The sequence below is a fragment of the Alexandromys fortis genome, unplaced genomic scaffold (genome assembly GCF_014885135.2).
Source record: "Alexandromys fortis isolate MF-2015 unplaced genomic scaffold, M_Fortis_MF-2015_v1.1 scaffold_10, whole genome shotgun sequence".
Lineage (NCBI taxonomy): Eukaryota > Metazoa > Chordata > Mammalia > Rodentia > Cricetidae > Alexandromys > Alexandromys fortis.
In genome coordinates this window covers 20443549-20463827 of record NW_026067895.1, presented here as the reverse complement: position 1 = coordinate 20463827, position 20279 = coordinate 20443549, and the positions used below count along the sequence as shown (strand labels likewise).

Sequence of the window (20279 nt, the reverse complement as noted above, 5' to 3'; positions counted from 1 at the left end):
TAAAAGAGGGAGAGATGTGAACTTTAGCATACATATATTTAAATGCAGTTAAGATCACTTTCAATAAGTTAAAATCAATCTTTATTATGGAATTTCCAATAACTACATTAAAGAATTATCTTACTACATAATAAGATTTAAATATGGCAGGTAGTGGTGACACACGTCTTTAATTCCAGCACTCAGGAGGCAGAAGCAGGTGGATCTCTGTGAGTTCAAGGCTAGCCTGGTTTACAGAGCAAGTTCCAGAACAGTCAGCATTACACAAAGAATTACTGTCCCAAAAATGGAGGGAGGGAGAGAGGGAAGTAGGGAGGTAGGGAGGTAAGGAGGGACGAAGAGAAGAGAAGAGAAGAGAAGAGAAGAGAAGAGAAGAGAAGAGAAGAGAAGAGAAGAGAAGAGAAGAGAAGAGAAGAGAAGAGAAGAATTAGAAAATTCTTAATATTAGTAACTGGGTGGTGGTGATGCACACCTTTAACCCAGCACTTGGGAGGCAGAGGCAAGTGGACCTCTGTGAGTTCAAGGCCAGTCTGGTCTACTTCCAGGACAGGCTCCTGTCGATAGATAGATAGATAGATAGATAGATAGATAGATAGATAGATAGATAGATAGATAGATAGATAGATAGATATAGATAGATAGATAAAATTAGTGCCTAAAATACGCAGTTTTATAGTAGACAGGAATTTATGAAAAAGAGAAAACTACACCTTATTAGGGTAAAACTCACTTATAATCCCAGCACTTTAAAGGTTGAGACAGAAAAGTCAGGTTCAGTTACCTAGTTCAAGGTTCACCCTCAGCTACTTGGCAAACTGGAGGTTAAACTAGGTTACATGATACTTATCTCAAAAGACAGCATAAAAAACAATGCACACATACATGTTCTGATAATACAGCAAATCTTTAAGATAGGTCTTTCTACAAGAAAAATGTTACAAGATCATTTATTCAAAGGAAATGTCTAGGAAAGGGACTGGATAAGCACCGGCCACCAAGCCTAATGACCAGAGTGCAATCCCTGGGAGCCACATGAGGGAAAGAGAGAAAAGGAATCCTCCTCTGAACTCCGAGTGCATGTGTGCGCGCACACACAATAAACAAACACAAAAAAAATTTCAATTTTTAAAATTATTTATTTTGTGTGTATTTATGTCTGTGCACTAAAGATGCAAGAAGAGAACATCAGATCCCCTGGAACTGGAGTTAAAGGCAGTTGTGTGCTGTCATGTGGGTGCTGGGAATTAAGCTACTCTTTCCAGCTACAATTTACAAATTTTTTAAAAATAAGAACACTTTTAGGAAGGGATCCAAGAAATTACATAGTAATACCTCAGAGAAATTAGTCAGATTCCGTGATAAATTTTATTTCTAATGATAATATGCTAATTTGGTAAGTTTTAACTTATAGACGACAGTCTAAAATCAACAACAAACCTCTAAAATTTGTTGTAAAAAAAGCAAAAACATTAATCTCTTGCCTAAACAGCTAACATGCTCAATGGGACAGGTACCAGTGACACTGTCACCTAAGTTATCTGTTATTTGTGTAAAATAGTATTGAATTATACATTTTGAGATGTGTTTGTTGGCTCATACCTGTAACCCTAGTACTCAAGATAAGGCAGGAAGATCACAAATTCAAAGCCATCTTAAGTGAGTTTAAGTTCAACTTGGTTAACTTGGTGAGACCGTCTCAAGATAGATAAACAGATTTAAAAAAAAAAAGGCGGTGGTCTCCAGGTTCCGTGTGGTCTCTCCTTCTCTCTTTCCCTCGTTCCCTCACCATGCTTTCCCGGTGCCATCCAGGACACTGCATTAAACACGGGCACCTTTATTTGGTTTAATTTGGTCTGATTGGAATTATTTGCATTTTTTTCTTTGTCAAGAATTTATATAGTTCATCCAGATGGTGGTAGAGCACGCCTTTAATCCCAGCACTGGTAAGGCAGAGGCAGGAGGATCTCTGAGTTGGAGGCCAGCCTGGTCTACACAGTGATCAGACTGAGCAGTGCCACCTCCCACAGCATCCTATAGCTCCTCCAAGAAGATACATGGTTCAAAAGACCTTTCACCTTGAGGTTTGCCTTTAGGTTTGGCAAAGTCACCCACACAGCAAAAAGCAGCCTTCCATCTCTTGTGCTTCCTGGATGCAACCCAGGGAATCAAATCTCATCCGGCCAAAACAGGTGGACTAAATCTTCCCCCCACAGGAAAATCTTTGGGCCTCTTGTACTCAGCAGCTAACAGCAAGCAGTGCTTCTAGGCTGGTGTTCTCCAAGGACTAAAGAGAGACTTGGGATTGCCTCTGTAGCTAAAAAAGCTGTCTCATTTCTGCTCATTTACCCTCCTTAGATCTAATGGCATTTGATGACTTAAGGTACTGGTAACTTATTACTTCATTTGTTAAGTTTCCTGCTAAAATACAGACAGGTGTGCTTCTTTAACAGGCTTTATGGTCCAGGACTAACAGGTTTCAGGTGTATCTTTAGAGGTTTAGAGTTTTCAACTCCCTTTAATTGTTTTTTAAAATGTTCATACCTTATAACCTAAAGCAATAGCCTTTTGCTATGACACCAAGATATAAATCTGTTTCCGTTCTCTTACAAGTACCTACAGGTTCCTGAAAAAAAGTTCTGCTGCCTGGTAAAAACTAACAGTCTCAGGGCGTATTTTAACCCCATCCATTTTCAAGCATATTTTACAGGTCACTTCTGCTGTCTGGGCCAACAAAGCACTCTCCAGACAACACCAACACCTGCACCAGCTCCTGGGACTTCACCATTGGTACCAACTCTCCAGGATCAAGGACACCTACCAACTAAAATCTGGTTCTATCTGCTATTGTGTCCCAATTACACACCCGAGCCTCACATGTACAACCAGGGCACTGCTCTGTCCCATTCTGTCTGGCAGTTAATGACTTCCCATGGCTACCCCATTCATAGGGCCAATAATAACAATATTTTTTTTCTCCTAGCCACCTGCCTTCTCATCTCCCTCAAGAAACAGATGCCTGAGCTCTCCAGGATGACAGTAAACTGCTGCTGCTCCAGCCACACTTCTCGCTGAACGCGACCCACCAACTCCCAGCTCTCCCCTCTCCCATGTCACCCCATGCCCACAGGACTTGAGCCAGTGCCCCTTTATCTAAAGAGTCTAAAAAGTTTGATTGAGGGGCTTCACCTCAGCTTGCTGGTACCCCCTTATCCAAAAAGCCCGGAATGTTTTGTTGCAAGCATCATCCCAGCTCCCAAACACCCTTTATACAAAGAGTCTGGATTGTTTGCCTGGAGGCTTCACCCCAGCTCCTGGAATAAGACCCCTCCCACAGGGTACTTAGACTGCCCCACAGAGAATGTACACGTGGTCTCCGGGGCTCGTGTGGTCCCCCCTTCTCTCTTTCCCTCGCCATACTTTCCCAGTGCTACCTGGGAGCACTGCATTAAACATGGGCATCTTTTATTTGGGGGAGGGGGCAAAATGAAAATTGTGAAATTAACACATCTGAAACACATAAAGAAAGACTAGGAATGGGCCGGGGATTCGCTCAGTTGCCAGAGCACTTGCTTAATATGCATGAAGTCCTGGGTCCCATCTCTACCACTGCATAGAACCAGGCATGACGGCATAGGCCTGTAATCCCAGTACTCAGGTGGGAAGACAGGAGGACTAGATATTCTAAATCATCATCTGATACACACCAACTTTAAGACCCGCTTAGGATACCTGTGACCCTGCCTCAAAAACAAACAAACAAAAAAAGACCAAAAAAGCTGAGTTTAGTGACTCTCTTCCTTTAATCCTAGGTCTTAAAAAGTGGAGACAGGGGGGCTGGAGAGATGGCTCAGTGGTTAAGAACATTGCCTGCTCTTCCAAAGGTCCTGAGTTCAATTCCCAGCAACCACATGGTGGCTCACAACCATCTGTAATGAGATCTGATGCCCTCTTCTGGTGTGCAGGAAAACATGCTGTATATAACCAATAAATAAATATTAAAAAAAAAAAAAAGTAGAGACAGAAGGATTATTAAAACCAGCTGGTGTAATGGTGGGGGAAGGAAGAAAGGGGAAGAGAGACTGGGGAGAGGAGGGAGGGAAGGAATGAGAGGCAGTGTAGAGGGGAAAAGGGGAAAGAGAGGGAGGAAAGCAGGTAGAAGGCAGAGAAGGTAGAAAGAAAAGAGAGTGTGAGAGTGAGTGAGTGAGCTAGCCTGGGGTTCAACTGAGCCAGCCAACCTCGTCTACTTGGTCAATGAAAGATTTGTCTCCAAAGAAATAAGGTGGAGGGCTAGAGATGGTCCAATGGTTAGGAGTATATATTGCTCTACTAGAAGCAGATTTTGATTCCCAAACTCATTATCAGGTGGCTCATATTCCAATGGAGGTAATCCAACACCTCTAGCCCACCCTGGGTACATGGCACTCACACATACAGACTATCAGATACATGCAACCAAAAATAAAATAACTCTTAAAATTAAAAAATGGATGGTCCCTAAAGAATAGCATTTGAGGTTGTTCTCCGGCTTCTATATTCATGTACACACACACACACACACACACACACACACACACCCCCAACACATACCCACAGAAATGCTTAAACTTACCAAACAATGTCTTGTGAACTTCTAGCATGGCCTTGTGTTTTGCACTGCCATCCTTAATTAATTCTTCCATATTATTAAACAGACTGTTGAGGTTTTTGCCAAAAATACCCTGAGCTTCAGCATTGTGTGCATCAATCGCTCTCTTACGGTCCAGTTTAGAATGGAGACCAGATACATCCTTGGTGGTTTCTTTAACTGTGTTAAGTAACTGTATGTTTAAACAAAGAAACAAAATGAAAAAGATAAATAAAAACAGTCTGATCAATGTACCGTGCTCCATAAAGCTCTGTCTCTGGTGAGAACAAGACACTCTAATGATCCAGTGCTCGAATGTCGAGTCCCCACCAAGCCTGCTCTCTCCCAGCCAGCCGTCTGTACACAAAAAACTGAGTTGGCAAATCATTCCAGTAATTATGTTTAGGACAAATGTTTTTCCTTTTGTTTTACTGTCTCCTCAAAAGAATACCTGATAAAAATGTATTACTTTCATTCCAGTTTTAAAAAGAAACATGGGTCAAATAGTGTAATATTGTTTCATAAATGTACACAAATAACATTTAGAATGAATAAATTAAAATCTCACAATCAAAGCATAAGCAAACAAGGATACTTCTACCTTCAATGTTTTCAATACAAGTACAAACCTTGCTGGCTGTATCATGAAGCTTCGCTTCAGTTTTTTCCAAGGCTGAAGAGACATATTCCTCTTTAACAAGTTGTAATTTTGTTTCTTGCAAATGTTTCTGGGTGGTTTCAAGTTCCTGGGTCTTAGTTTGCAGGTCAGATTTACACTGGTCAAGTTCATTTTTACTATCCACAAATAACTCTGTAACCTACACATAATACATTAAACAATTCTTTTAAGAATCAGAAAAATGCTGGTGGTTGGTGAAACACTTAGCTAGTTAATAACATTAGGAAAACAAAACAAATTCTTTAAATGCAAAAATCATAATAGTTTGCTAGACTTATTAGAATATTTTAATGGTATCTCGTTTCTTCCTAGAAAGCTTATTCAAAATTTAAATAACAGGTCTAATGTGGTGTTCCACCCAGGAATTCAGTGGATTGTCATTATAAAGGTGCCACATGAGGGTGGTTCAGAAAGGGTCCAGTTGCTTGTCTAAGTGTCCAATGTCTCCCAGTTTCTGAACTCTTTAACATGAAAAGGAGCAGGAAAGAAAGCTCAAGTGGTAGAAGGTTTACTTAGCATAAACAAAGCTGTAGGTCCCACCCCAAGCTCTGCATAAAACAAGGCCTGGTGATGCACTGTTATAATCCCAGGCAGAAACAGGAGAACCAGAAGTTCAAAATCATCTGTGGCTATAGTTTTGTTGTTCTTTTGAGGAGGGTTCTTGTAGCCCTGGACAGCTTGGATTCGGCTGATCTCTAACTCACAGAGATCCATCTGCCTCTGCCTCCTAAGTAATTAAAGGCATGTGTTTGAGTCTAGCCTAGACTACAAGAGACTTGTCTCACACTAAAAATAAAAACTGAGTATTACCATGAATCCTAGACCTGTAGCAGGCTTTGGAAGTCTGTACAAGTATACTCTATAGTATTTACACAACAATGAAATCATTTAAAATACACTTCTCAAAAACACAACCCAGTCATTATGCAAATGTCTGACTGACTTCCTCTGAAGTTGTATTAATAAGAGTCAAACAGAAGCTTTTTCATTACAACCAAAGGTAAAAAATAAATTTCAGTTGAAGAATCAAAAAGAAAAAAATTCGTTCAAAAGAGGAAAAAAGTCCCTACAAATTCTAAATTTTCTTCAGCATTTCCTTTTCAAGTGATCTTGCATATCACCCAGAGTGCCTACCTTACTGAGCTCCTCCTCAAGAACACCGATTTTTTCAGCCAACTCAACAATTTGTTCCTCCTGAACAGTTAATTTTCCATTCATGGCTCTAAAACAGAGTTTAATACAAATTTAACAGTTAATGTTTTGTTCTAAATCCTAAAAAATTTTAATCTTATTATATAACAAAATACAACATATTATAACAAAATTATGGCAGCTACATAAAATCAACTCCACACTTCTTACCCCCATGTGTGACTTAAGTGGTGATAAATAGTAAATAAATAATAAGTGTAAAACGCAACAAATGCTTCCTTCTTAGTTTATGGATGAGTGTTATGCCTGCATGTATGTCTGCATACCACTTACATGCCTGGTATCTATAGGGACCAGAAGAGGGCATCAGATCCCCCTGCAACTGGAATTACAGTCGGTTGTCAGTCACCATGCCAGTGATGAAAATTAAACCTGGATCCTCTGAAGAGCCAGGGATCTCAACAACTAAACTATCCCTCCAGCCCTTCACTGTTATATAAATGTAACATTTCTCATTTCACCTCTACCCTGAAACTGAAGACCTTTATCTACGAAAGAAAGGTATGGTGTGCAAACCTAATTCGAGATGCAAAGGAGCTTGGGAGTAGCTCTGTAACAGGGTGCTTGTCAGCAAGCACAAGAAAGACTCTGGATTTGGTCCTTAGCACTATAAAATAACAGCAGTGAAGCATGCCTTGGGAGGCAGAGGTAGGGATCTCTGAGTTTGAGGCCAGCCTCATCTACAGAGCGACATCCAAAACAGCCAGTGTTATACAGAGAAAGCCTGTCTCTAAACAACAAAACAAAACAAAATTTAAGAAGAAAAAAACCTGACAGAGGGAAGGAAACACAAAGTGGAGATTGGGGGTGGGGATTACAAGTGACTCCAATCAATGAATCAGAGATACATAATATAAAGATGCCTCCCCATGTCGTAAGTCATTAATACTTGAAGACATGAATCATCACAAGAAATGGGTGAGATTAATGTTGAAAACCACCTAGAAGACTGAATCAAAGTATGCATATGGAACAGTATCAATCCTCTTTATCTACAGGGACACCACACACACAATTATACTAGTGCTAGGTATACTGTTAACACATCTAGGACTGGGCCTTGTGAGATTCACTAGGGCAGAATTTCTCAGTTTCAGCAGCACAGGTGCTTTGTACAAGATAATTTTTGCAGTGGGCTATCCTGCACATGTTAGGATATTCAGTAACATCACTGATTCCTATCTACTAGAAGCCAGTAGCATTCTCCACCCACAATGAGACCATCAAAGAGGCCTGGATGAGGTCTAGGGTGGTGCAGAAATGTAGAACTGTTTCGCATACTTAACCTTTGTGCTCTCTCCAACATTTTTGTTTATCAGCTCAGATCTGAGCAAAGGTGTGCTTAAACGGTGCTGCTATGAAACAGCAACATAATGTTTCCTTCAGGGAGCCAATAGAAACAGCAGGAAGATGACCTGATAGCCTGCTGAGAGGATGGATAAGTGCCCGGCCCAATTCCAGAAGCAAAGTAATGGGATGGGTTTTTTTTTTGTTGTTGCTGTTTAAATAAAAACAGGACTGACTGTACTACCTTAAATATATATTTGCTTGTTAGAACATATTAAGGTGCATTTATCTGCTACATTATTTATAACTACATTCTTCTCTTCATATTTTTGATCTAAGTAGATAAGCTAGTGTTGATAGTGAGATGAAAATGCATACTCTCAAAAGCTAGATCTTTTTTTTTTTTTTTTTTTTTTTTTTTTTTGAGACAGGGTTTCTCTGTGGCTTTGGAGCCTGTCCTAGAGCTAGCTCTGTAGACCAGGCTGGTCTCGAATTCACAGAGATCTGCCTGCCTCTGCCTCCTGAGTGCCGGGATTAAAGGCTTGCGCCACCATCGCCCAGCCAAAAGCTAGATCTTAATTCTAAGCTGGACAGACTTATTACCACCTCTCCCCTCACTCCTTACTGAGCAGTGCTGTCCAGAAAAGATGATGGTGTCAGTGCTCACCTGGACCACTTTACACCAAAAGAAGCCCCTACTTGATTGTTTTCATTTGTTGTTTTGTTTTCTGAGACAGGGTTTCTCTGTGTAGCCCTGACTGTCCTAGAACCAGCTCTAAAGATTAGAATGGCCTCAAACTCACAGAGATCTGTCTGCACCTGCCTCCCAAGTGCTGCAATTGAAGACATGCACCACCATACTATGAAAACACTTAATGTTTCTGGGGATTTTTGTTTTGTTTTTTTGGGGGTGGGGTTCAAGACAGAGTTTCTCTGTAGCTTTAGAGCCTATCCTGGAACTAGCTCTATAGACCAGGCTGGCCTCAAACTTACAGAGATCTGCCTGTCTCTGCCTCCCAAGTGCTGGGATTAAAGGTGTGCGCCACCATTGCACAGCTAATGTTTCGGGGGGGGGGGGGGGGGGGGGATTGGTTTTTTTTTTTTTTTGATTTTTCGAGACAGGGTTTCTCTGTAGCTTTTTGGTTCCTGTCCTGGAACTAGCTCTTCTAGATCAGGCTGGCCTCGAACTCAAAGAGATCCGCCTGCCTCTGCCTCCCAAGTGCTGGGATTAAAGGCGTGCACCACCACCCGGCCTAATGTTTCTGTTTTAAGGAATGGAGAAAACATGAGAAAAACCATAATTGATCTGGTAATACTACATTTTAAAAATGTTGTATTTGACAGTGCTTTAATTATAATAAAACTTAATTTTAATAGCAATACTAATTTATTTTTTAAACCAGAAAGATAACATCATATTGGTTACTTACTAAAGGAAAAGAAATAAATGCCAAAAAAGAAATCAACCCGCAGAATTCACCTAAAGAAATACAGTGGATGAGTGAGCACGTGGCTTAACAGCTCAAACTTTCCATGATCTTTCTGTGTGGGTGAGATTACCCAGAACCCCATGCTCAGGAGTAACAAAAGGCTCTGGGTGTGATTTTTAGGACATTTAATAAACCGATTGTGATTTGATTTATAATTCACAAAGAAAATTCAGGTGGGGTGGGGTGGTGGCTTAACTGGGTGAGCTTAATTTGGATCCTAATGCACTACAGGTGCTACAAAGTCCTGGCCGTTTGCTAGAGTGATTTCTCTGGGAACTTCCACATGGTAGTATCTTATCAAATGGCCAGGAACTGTTACAGCAGGGAGCAGAGCAAGGAGAAGCCCTGAACCATACAGTCTTGTACTCAGACCACCCGGAACCAGGTGTCTCCCTGCCACGTGGAATTGCACGGATTGTATCAGGCAGACTTTCAAACTTTAGGAATCTTATTTGCGGAGTGATGGAATTAACCAGAATAATACTAAAAAGGCAGAATGCATTGGGAAAGGTCAGCTTTTAATATTCTGTTTTCCTTATGACAAATTTCTCAAAGGCATTTTATTACAAACTAGATTTTCACTTTTAAAAAACTACCATGTTGCAACTTGAATTTTTTAAAAAATATTTATTTATTATGTATACAATATTCTGTCTACATGTATGCCTGCAGGCCAGAAGAGGGCACCAAACCTCATTACAGATGGTTGTGAGCCACCATGTGGTTGCTGGAAATTGAACTCAAGACATTTGGAAGAGCAGGCAATGCTCTTAACCGCTGAGCCATCTCTCCAGCCCCACAACTTCAACTTTTGAGCTCTGCTTCATACTACCTTTTATCTACACTTCACATTTTCACAGGCCTGCTTCAGTTCATGGACTTGAATGGCACCCTGCTTCTCACCTTCCATCTGCTCATGTTAAAAGTTAAAGAATGCTGTGTGTAACACTCATCCAATAAAGTCTTTGCCTTAAAACAAATAAGAGGCCTGGATATTGCTGAATATCCTCTAGGGGGCAATGAACCTCCTTCCTGAGAGCTAGGAGCCTCCACTTCAGCTCCCCTCTCACTACTCACAGTGAAGAGCCAGGCATCTGAATGAAAAGTCCAGTGAGCAGTGAACTCCATTAAGCCCATGCTAATTGTTAACAGTGGCTAGAGTATTCTCTAACCAGAGAACAGGGTGAGTGTTCTCAGAAAGATTCAATTCGTTTGCCCTACAAAAAATTCAACCAAGGAAAATTTGTGATGGAAGCCCAGATGTGATTCCAGGAATCACTTTTTTTACACTCCAGTCAACTTACAAGACTATAAGCCCCTCCCCCCACAAAACTAATTCATATTTTAATGCCAGCCAAATCTCACTAGCCAGTTGAGGAAATAACAAAAAGTAAAACAGATTATGAAATGGCGGGCAGTGATAGCCCACACCTTAATTCCAGCAGTCAGGAGGCAGAGGCACATGGATCTCTGTGAGTTTGAAGCCAGCCTGGCCTACAGAGTGAATCCCAGGATAGCCAGAACTACACCAATAAACCCTGTCTTGAAAACACAGACACAAAGCCGGGCGATGGTGGCGCACACCTTTAATCCCAGCACTCAGGAGACAGAGGCAGGCGGATCTCTGTGAGTTCGAGACCAGCCTGGTCTACAAGAGCTAGTTCCAGAACAGGCTCCAAAGCCACAGAGAAACCCTGTCTCGAAAAACCAAAAAAAAAAGAAAGAAAAGAAAACACAAGACACAAACACACACACACACATCCTAAAGTGTAAAGTTTTAATAATATTAACAATTTTCTGAGGAGTACAATCTACCTACACTAGAATAGGACACCATATTCTCTAAAGGTCTGGAAAGATGTGATATAGCTCTTACAAACTGAAAATGGGACAACAGAAATAAAATTCAACAAAAATATTTGAACATAAAATCAAAGTATAAGAAGGTAAAATAGGGGCTGGAGAGATGGCTCAGAGGATAAGAACACTGTCTGCTCTTCCAGAGGTCCTGAGTTCAATTCCCAGCAACCACATGGTGGCTCACAACTACCTGTACTGAGATGGGGCGCCCTCCTCTGGTGTGCAGGCATACATTGAGGCAGAATGTTGTATACATAATAAATAAATAAAACTTTAAAAATAAATAAATAGGTAAAATAGCCAGGCAGTGGTGGTACATGCCTTTAATCTCAGCATTCAGGAGGCACAAGCAGGCAGATCTCTGAGTCTGAGGCCAACCTGGTCTACAGGGCAAGTTCTAGGACAGTCAGGACTGCTACAGAGAAAGTTGTCTCAAAAAAAACCATTAAAAAATAAAAAAGGTAAAGTATGATGAATGATTCTTCTTCTTAAAGATAGACTGGCTGGATTAAAGGTATGAGATATCCCACCTGGCTGAAGCAATACTTTTAAACACAAAACTCATAAGCCTTCCAGACCCATTTTAAGGGGTTACACTGATTTCTTGAGTGTTAGGAACTTTGAGAATTGACTGGGTTTAGAACTGTGAGATGACAGGGGTCATAGGGAGAAGAGAAGATGAATATGATCTTCTCTGCAGTGATGGTTACACAAATGTATACATGTATCACAATGGAATAGAACTATACATACACAAGGCATCAGTGTCAGTATCCTATGTTTACTATTGAATCATGGTTATATAAAGGAATATTGGTGGAAACTGGGTAAATCATATATGGGGTGCCAGGTGTTATGAGCCACACTGTAATTTTAGTACTCAGAAGCTGAAGTAGGATATATATATATATATATATATCTCCAAAGTTAGCCTGACCTGCATAGTGAGTTTAAGGCCAGCTAGGACCACATAGCAAAACCCTGTCGTCATCATCATCATCATCATCACAATAATAATAATAATAATAAAAGGGCTGAGGATGTGACTCAAATGGTGAAGTACTTGTTCCACATCCAAAACCCTGGATTTGATTCCCAGGACTCCGTTAAACTAAGCATGGTAGCACATGCCTTTATCCCAGCACTTTAGAGGTAGAGGTAGAGGTACGGGGATCAGAAGTTAAAGGTCATCTTTGACTACACAATGAGCTTGAGACCAATCTAGACTACATGAGACCCTGCCTAATTAAATGATCATTATGCACGGGGCTACTTTGTACACTGAGAACTTTTCACATAAACAATGATTATTTTAAAATAAAAAGATAAAAAGCTTTCTAAAAAGTGTTTGATAACAATTGTGTGTGTGTGTGTGTGTGTAAACATTTGTTTGGTGAGGGAGATGGTGTGTGCTACATACAGCACACATATGGAGGTCAGGTGACAACTTCTGGAGGCCTGACTGGTTCCCTCCTTCTACCATGTGGCTTTGAGGATTCGGGTCCTCAGGCTTGGTAACAAACATCTTTATCTGATGACACATCTCACTGATCATAGCTTTACTTTTAAGAGCAGTCTTGCTATGTGGTCCTGACCGGCATCAAACTCTCAATCTTTCCATCTCTGCCTCCTGGGGCATGCCACATTTTAGGAAGAAAAAAAAAAAAACCTCTAATTTTTTTTATTTGTTTTGTGTGTGTGTGTATGCACATATGTGCGCATGCAATGTGATGTCATATATGTAGCGATCAAAGGTCAACTTGTGGAAGTGGGCTCTTTTCTTCTACCATGTGAGTTGCAGGCATCAAACTAAAGTCACACTCTGCAGGGAGTTCCCTTACAAACAACCACCTCGCTGGCCCAGTAACTACTTTTTAACACTAAACCAAAAGAAGTACTTATTGGCAGTAGACAACATTTCCTTATTGCTACATACTTATACAAGTATAGGTAGTTTTACATCAAACTACCTGTTATCTGAAGGTATGATTTTTAGAATGAGTATATTAGGACACCTCTGTAGTTCCAGTAACTGTGAGGCTGAAGCAGGATTCAGAGAGTTCCAGGCCAGCCCGGGACATATATATTCATGTGTGTACACATATATCCACATATGCATATATGTGTATATATACATACATATATACATATGCATACACACACAGTGAAACCATCTCTAAAAACAAAATTAAGGGGCTGGGGAGATGGCTCAGTAGTTAAGAGCTCTGTCTGCTCATCTGGGAAACTGAATTCAGTTCCCAGGACCACATGGTAGCTCAGAGCTGTTTATAAATCCATCTCCAGGAGATCTGGTACCCTCTTCTGGCCCATACAGCTCATCCTGAATAGGGTAAACTTTAAAAAAAAAAAAAAAAAAAAAAAAAAAAAAACAAACTTTTAAACAAAAAAAAACAAAAAAAAAAAAAAAAAAAAAAAAAAAAAAAAAAAAAAAAAAAAAAAAAAAAAAAAAGCTTATCAGCCAAAGACTTACCTAAAACTTTCTTCAGAGATGTACACTCCATTTTTCTCACGGACTGCAGCAAGATCTCTCTTCAAACGCTCTATCTCTTCTGTATACTCCTACACAAAAGCATGTCATATATAAACACCAAGTTAGTTTTGTTTTCTTGTTCTATCACTCAGTGTGGAGAGAACATACAGGAATTAAATGATAGTCCTTTATGTTTTTCAAACATATAAAGTTATAATCATACTTTAAAAAAAAATAGGAGTTCACTCCAAAATCCAGGCTGGCCTGAAATTCATGGCAAGCTTAGGTCTCACCCTTTGAAGCGCTGAGATCATATGTGTAGACCCTACCTCCAGCTATATAGCTATATATAGCTATATAGTTTTAAATCCAGCTAATTTGTCTAGAAATATTCTTTCAATTGCCTTAATGAGTCTTTAAATGTGTTCATTCTAAACTTCCTATCCAACTTTGATCTCTACTATGATAAAATACTGTGACCAAAAGAAATTTGGGAGGGAAGTATTCACTTAACCTTACTATCCTCAGGTCATACTCAGTCACTGAGGGAAGTCAGGGCAGGAATCCAAAGCAGAGGCCATACTGGCTTTGCTCCTCATGGTTTGCTCAACCCTCTTTCTTATATACCCAAGGACCATCTAACCAGAGGTAGTACACAGTGAGCTGGGTCCTCCTACATCAATCACTAACAAAAACCTCAAAAGCCTACAAGCCAGTTTGCTTGGGACATATTATCAATAGAGGTTCCCTCTGTCTAAATGACTCTAGCTTATGTCAAGATGACAAAACTAACCAGGACAATCTGAGAATCATTATACAATTACAGTAGTAATATTGGTGAGAAAAGAGATGAATAAATATGGGATCGAACAGAGTCCAGAAATAGGCCCATATAAATCTAAAAAACTTGATAAACTAGATAACACGAAAGATGGGAAGCCGTACCACAAAGAAGTAAAATGTAGTTGCAGAGAAAACACCCATTCATATTTTAAAAAAAAAAATCTAAATAACAACTCTAAAGCACCAAAAAAGAACAAATAATCCATTAGGAAGTAGTGCTAAAGACATAAACATGTCACCAAAAAGGACACCTGAGCTGGGTAGTGGTGGCACACACCATTAACCCAACACACAGAAGGCAGAGGAGGCAGATCTCTAAGTTTGAGGCCAACTGGTCTACAGAGCAAGTTCCAGGACAGCCAGGGTTACACAGAGAAAGCCAGTCTTGAAAAACAAAACAAAACAAACAAAAAGGACATATGAACAATGAGAACACTAAGCGAGACTTACATAGACCTAATCTACATGGAAAGTAGAAAAAGACAAGATCTCCTGAGTAAATTGGGAGCATGGGGACCTTGGGGGAGGGTTGAAGGGGGAGGGGAGAGGCAGGGAGGGGAGCAGAGAAAAATGTAGAGCTCAATAAAAATCAATAAAAAGGAGAGAAAAAAAGGACATATGAAAAAAAGACATGAATATCAAGTAAGCAAGTACAAGAGAAGATATTCAACATCACTGATCATTAGAAAAATATAAGTTGAAACCAAGTGATAAAAATAACACCTACCACACATTTTCAGAATAGCTAAAAAGAAAAATAGCTGTATCACCAAATGCTGGTGAGGATATGGAAAAACTAAATCACTTATGTTGAGGGAAGGCAAGATATATATCCACTCTAAAGAATGGCTTAGAAGAGCTGGGCTTAGTGGTGCATACCTGTAAATCCAGCACTCAGGAAGCAGAGGCAGAAGGATTAAGAGTTTCATGCCAGTCTGAGCTACAGAGAAACACCACCCCATCATTCCTTAAAAACTGAAATATTAGCAGGGTGGTGGTGACTCACACCTTTAATACCAGCACTCAGAAGGCAGAGGCAGGCCAATCTCTGTGAGTTCAAGGCCAGCCTAGTATCAGAGCAAGTTCCAGGACAGCCAGGGCTACATAGAGAAACTCTATCTCGAAAAAACAAACAAATACTGACTGACGTACTTAGTTACCATGTATCACAGCAAATTCACTCTCTGACAAATAACACAAAGAAATGAAAGTGTATTACAGAAAAGATGTCTTGGTTGCTACAGCATCTGCCACAGAATCCTAACAACCTGAACTCAATCTCTTGGACCCATGGTTAGGGTTAGGATCAGGGTTTGGGTCAGGGTTAGGAGGAAGAGACACCAGAAGGCTGTCCTCTGACTTTCACATGTACGCCATGGCATGTAAATAGTTAATAATAAAATTTTAAGTGAAAATGTACTGTGGCGGTTTGGGTGAGAATAGCCCCCATAGGCTCATGTGTTTGAATGTTTGGTTCCCAGTTGTACTGTTAGGAAGGAGTCAGAGCCTTGTTGGAGTTAGTATGTCAGTAGGTGGGCTTTGAAGTTTCAAAAGCCCATGCCAGGCTCAGTTTTCCTCTCTCGGACTCCTTTCAGATCAGATGTGAGCTCTTAGCTGTCACTTCTGTTCCATGCCATGCCTGCCTACTATCATACTCCCCACCATGACGATCATGGACTAAACCCTTTGAAACTGTCAGCAAATCCCCAGAAAAAAAAATTGAAGTTATTCAATATACCATTCAGATTATCACGTAAATTATACAAATAGCTCAGCCACCACAAAACACCCAGCACTAAAAAGACCTATTGAGATGGATACACGACAGCTTGGGTGAGACCTCAGAGAATACAAAATTTAAGAAGACAACTCCAAAAGTTTATGTACTGTAAAAGTTTAATTCCCTTCAATAATACTTTTGAAACTACAGAATTCTACAGAACTAAGTAGTGAGTGCAGGAACTAGCACTAAGAAGAGAGGAGAGAATTCTATGAGTATCTTATGGCATTTTGGAAAATAATTTACTGGCTGGTGTATGTTTAAACAAAGTACAGAATTATCCATACAATAGAATGTTATTCAACAACATAAAGAAATAAACTACTGGCACACATCAACAACAGCATAAATAAAATCTCGAAAGTTATACCAAGTAAAAGAGAGAAGTAAAGGCCAAATAGTATATGATTCTCCTTCTAGGAAATATACGGGAAAAATCAAAACTCTCTTTAGAAAGTGTACTGATAAACTAGGCATGGTGGTTCGTGCCTGCAATCCCAGAACTAAAGAGGTCGAGCAGAGGGGAAAGGAGGCAAATGCCAGGGCAGCCTGGGCTACAAACTTAAGATTCTGCTCAAGAACAAAACAGAGACAGATAGACATAGAGAAAGCATTTCAATGGTTACTTGATTATAAAGACGGGAAACTACAATGTTAATTTTTTTTCCTAAAAGTGGATTGTATAGATGTTGGGCAACTATATTAATGTATTAAATCATTTAAATAAGTGCTGACAAGAGGTAAATGCCATGGTGAGTAAATTTTTACTTGTTGTAAACAAAATTTCTACTTGTTAACACAAATATCAAGAGTGTCAACTGTGTTATAAAGCTGGGAATGTCAACATATCAGTGTTAGAACACTGTAATAGCAGGCATTTACTTTACTTTAAATCACTATATAAAAGCCCTACCACATGGGGCTGGTGGAACAGGTCTCCAGAACCACTGTGGGCAGAACCCTTTCTCTTGGTCAGTGAGACCATCACTCATTAACAAATGTCTACAACAAGACATTTAACAAATCCTGATTAAAAGTGAATTCTTGCTATTCTTACTCAGGCCTTTAATCCCAAGCACGTGGGAGACAGGCAGGTGGTCTCTGTGAGTTAGAGGCCAACCTACAGGGTGAGTTCCAGGACAGCCAGGGTTACACAAAGAAACCCTGTCTGGGGGGGGGGGGGNGGGGGGGGGGGGGGGGGGGGGGGACCCTATATCTGTTGCTACTCATGTATTTCAGACATGCCAAACACGATTACATTATTCCATACAAATTCACAATTACCTTAATAAGAGCTTTTTTGGTGAGTTTCTGATTAACCTCAGGCTTATTCATTATGTTCTTTGCTCTGTGAGCATATTCCAAAGTACTCAGAGTTTCCTGTCAGGAAAAGGAAAGGTTAATTACTAAAGGCATGAAGATAAGATGCTTCTGTTAAAATGTACATGGGGGAGGGAGAATGCTTTTGGTGATACAGCTGTCTTTGAGTCATTTCTGCTTTTATAAGTAACCCCAATAAAATCCATTCGTTCACCAAGGTGAGCTCTGGCAATGTCTTTGCTTTTGGTCTGGCGTGTACTCTATCTGAGGTGAGTGGACATTTGTCCATAAGATTCTAGGAACACTGTCACAAAACACCTATATCCTTATAATTAAATATTACACACCCATAAAAAGAATGAAGTGTTGATATGTAGTACAATTTCAACATAGCACAATAATATACTGTAATGAAACTAGTGTATTAAGTTTAAGTCAGTGCTCCAAAAAAAGACTTGACTCGGTCTGAGTTCTCAGTGAACCCCTACACAGCATGCACCACTATTGACCCTCAGCAATTTTTTTTTTGTCTATGGGTGTTTTGCCTGCATGTATGACTGTGCACTCTGTGTGGGTCTAGTGCTTAAGGCAGCCAGAAGAGGACATCAGTTAGAGTTACAGATGGTTGTGGGTCACCATGTTGGTGCTAAAAATCCAACAAGAGCCCACTGGAAGAGCAGCCAAAAGTTCTAATCTTTGAGCCATTTTCCCAGCCCAGCAATTTTTTTTTTAATATATGAAGGGTTAGCAAGATGAGCAAAGGTACTTGCCACCAAGTCAAATGATCCAAACTTGATCCCTGGAGCCCATATGGTAGAAGTGACAACCACAAGTTGTTTTCTGATCCCAATTTGTATACCCACACACATATACACACAAAATAAGTAAACAAATAAATATAAAAATTATTTTAGGCCGGGCAGTGGTGGCGCACGCCTTTAATCCCAGCACTCGGGAGGCAGAGGCAGGCGAATCTCTGTGAGTTCGAGGCCAGCCTGCTCTACAAGAGCTAGTTCCAGGACAGGCACCAAAAACTACAGAGAAACCATGTCTCGAAAATCAAAAAATAAATAAATTATTTTAGTTGGGTAATGGTGGCACACGCCTTTTATCCCAGTATTCAGGAGGCAGAGGCAGCCTGATCTACAGAGTGAGTACCAGAACAGCCAGGGCTACACAGAGAAACCCTGTCTTAAAAAACAAAAACAGAAACAAAGAAAAATTTTTTTTTAATTATCAAGCCAGTTTGATACAGCACATGCCTATTGTCACAGCACTCTGGAAATTGAGGCAAGGATATTACAAGTCTTGGCCAACCTGAAAGACACAGGAAATTTTACCTCAAAATAAAACTAACGGGGGGGGGGGCAGAAAAAAAATGGAACCCGCTTTGGAAGTCATCGCTAGCTTTTTATTATATAGCATCCTCAAGGATATGTTCATATACAATGTCCAGATTCCTATATATTACAGTATAGAATGAAGCAAGTAAAATTAACTTTAAAAATACTTTTAAAAAAATTCCCACATCTGTAGCTTTCTCTCAAAGGGCTTACCTCAAGATTGAGAGACGCAGGGGAAATGGTTGCAATTATAGATGTTCTTGTACGCCCCCCAAGAGAATCTTGCAGGATTCTAGTTAATTTAGATTCTCGATAAGGAATATGAGGTGTTCTTTCCACCAGAGCAGTAATAACTCTTCCCAAAGTCAACAGGGACTGGTTGATATTCCCAGCTTCCCGGGCCCTCTTGTCAACAGCTCCAGAACGCCCAATATTTTCACTTCCTGCAAGATCGACCTTAAATTTAAAAAAGAAATGTCAATCTATTGTATTTGGATTCAAAGATTTGTATTCTTTTATATCTTCTATTATATATAATGTACTAAATGGCTAGCAAAATAAACTTTCCACAAGTTTCTTCTTCTCCAAAGTAATTAATGGAGTTAACTATAGAAATACTGTATGTAAGTGAAATCCCAAGCATCTCTAGGAAGTAATCAAGAATAACACAGTGGCATTAAAGCAGGATGCTTACCAAATTCAACTTTCCAATTTTAACAAGCTCTTCTCCATCAATTGTAGTTTCCTTCATATGTATTGTAACAGAAAAAACCGAATGGGAACGACTAGAAAACAAGACCAGGTTGTCCAATCGTTACAATGTAAAGCACTATTTGTTCTCTACAAAATACTGAAAACCCGGCAAGGAAGATCTAAACACACAAAGGAAGACAACAATAAAACCTGGAATGACAAAATTTCTACCTGCTTCCTACAATACTGATCATAATAAGCTATCAAAACTCCCCTAGAACTTTTAGGGCTGGAGATGTAAAGCCTACATCTAGTACACACCAGTTCCTGGGTTCCATCCCCAGCAATGCACACACAAAGAATTTTCAGGCACCTCTGAAAAAAAAAAAAAAAGTCTCAGAGAAGATAGCTCCCCATCCAGAACATCACTGCATTTGTTAATGTGATCAGCAGTGGAGAATATACTAACTTTTAATTTTCTTCTTTATAGTTTTAAAAATTCTTATTTTTTTTTAAAGATTTATTTATTATGTATACAACATTCTGCCTCCATGTATGCTCACACACCAGAAGAGGGCACCAGATCTCATAACAGATGGTTGTGAGCCACCATGTGGTTGCTGGGAATTGAACTCGGGACCTCTGGAAGAGCAGTCA

The 20279-nt window shown here is 39.9% G+C and overlaps 1 protein-coding gene across 1 annotated transcript in view; it reads right to left on the bottom strand.

The window, feature by feature from the left end:
- Kif11 (kinesin family member 11) overlaps positions 1-20279 on the bottom strand; it is a 43980-nt gene that overhangs the window by 12284 nt on the left and 11417 nt on the right. The window contains exons 7-13 of the mRNA XM_050160411.1: positions 19624-19714; positions 19143-19385; positions 17551-17646; positions 13644-13732; positions 6438-6525; positions 5254-5442; positions 4610-4817 (exon numbers count right to left, since the gene is read on the bottom strand). Coding sequence (XP_050016368.1) covers positions 4610-4817; positions 5254-5442; positions 6438-6525; positions 13644-13732; positions 17551-17646; positions 19143-19385; positions 19624-19714 — 1004 coding nt within the window. The remainder of the gene's footprint in view (positions 1-4609; positions 4818-5253; positions 5443-6437; positions 6526-13643; positions 13733-17550; positions 17647-19142; positions 19386-19623; positions 19715-20279) is intronic.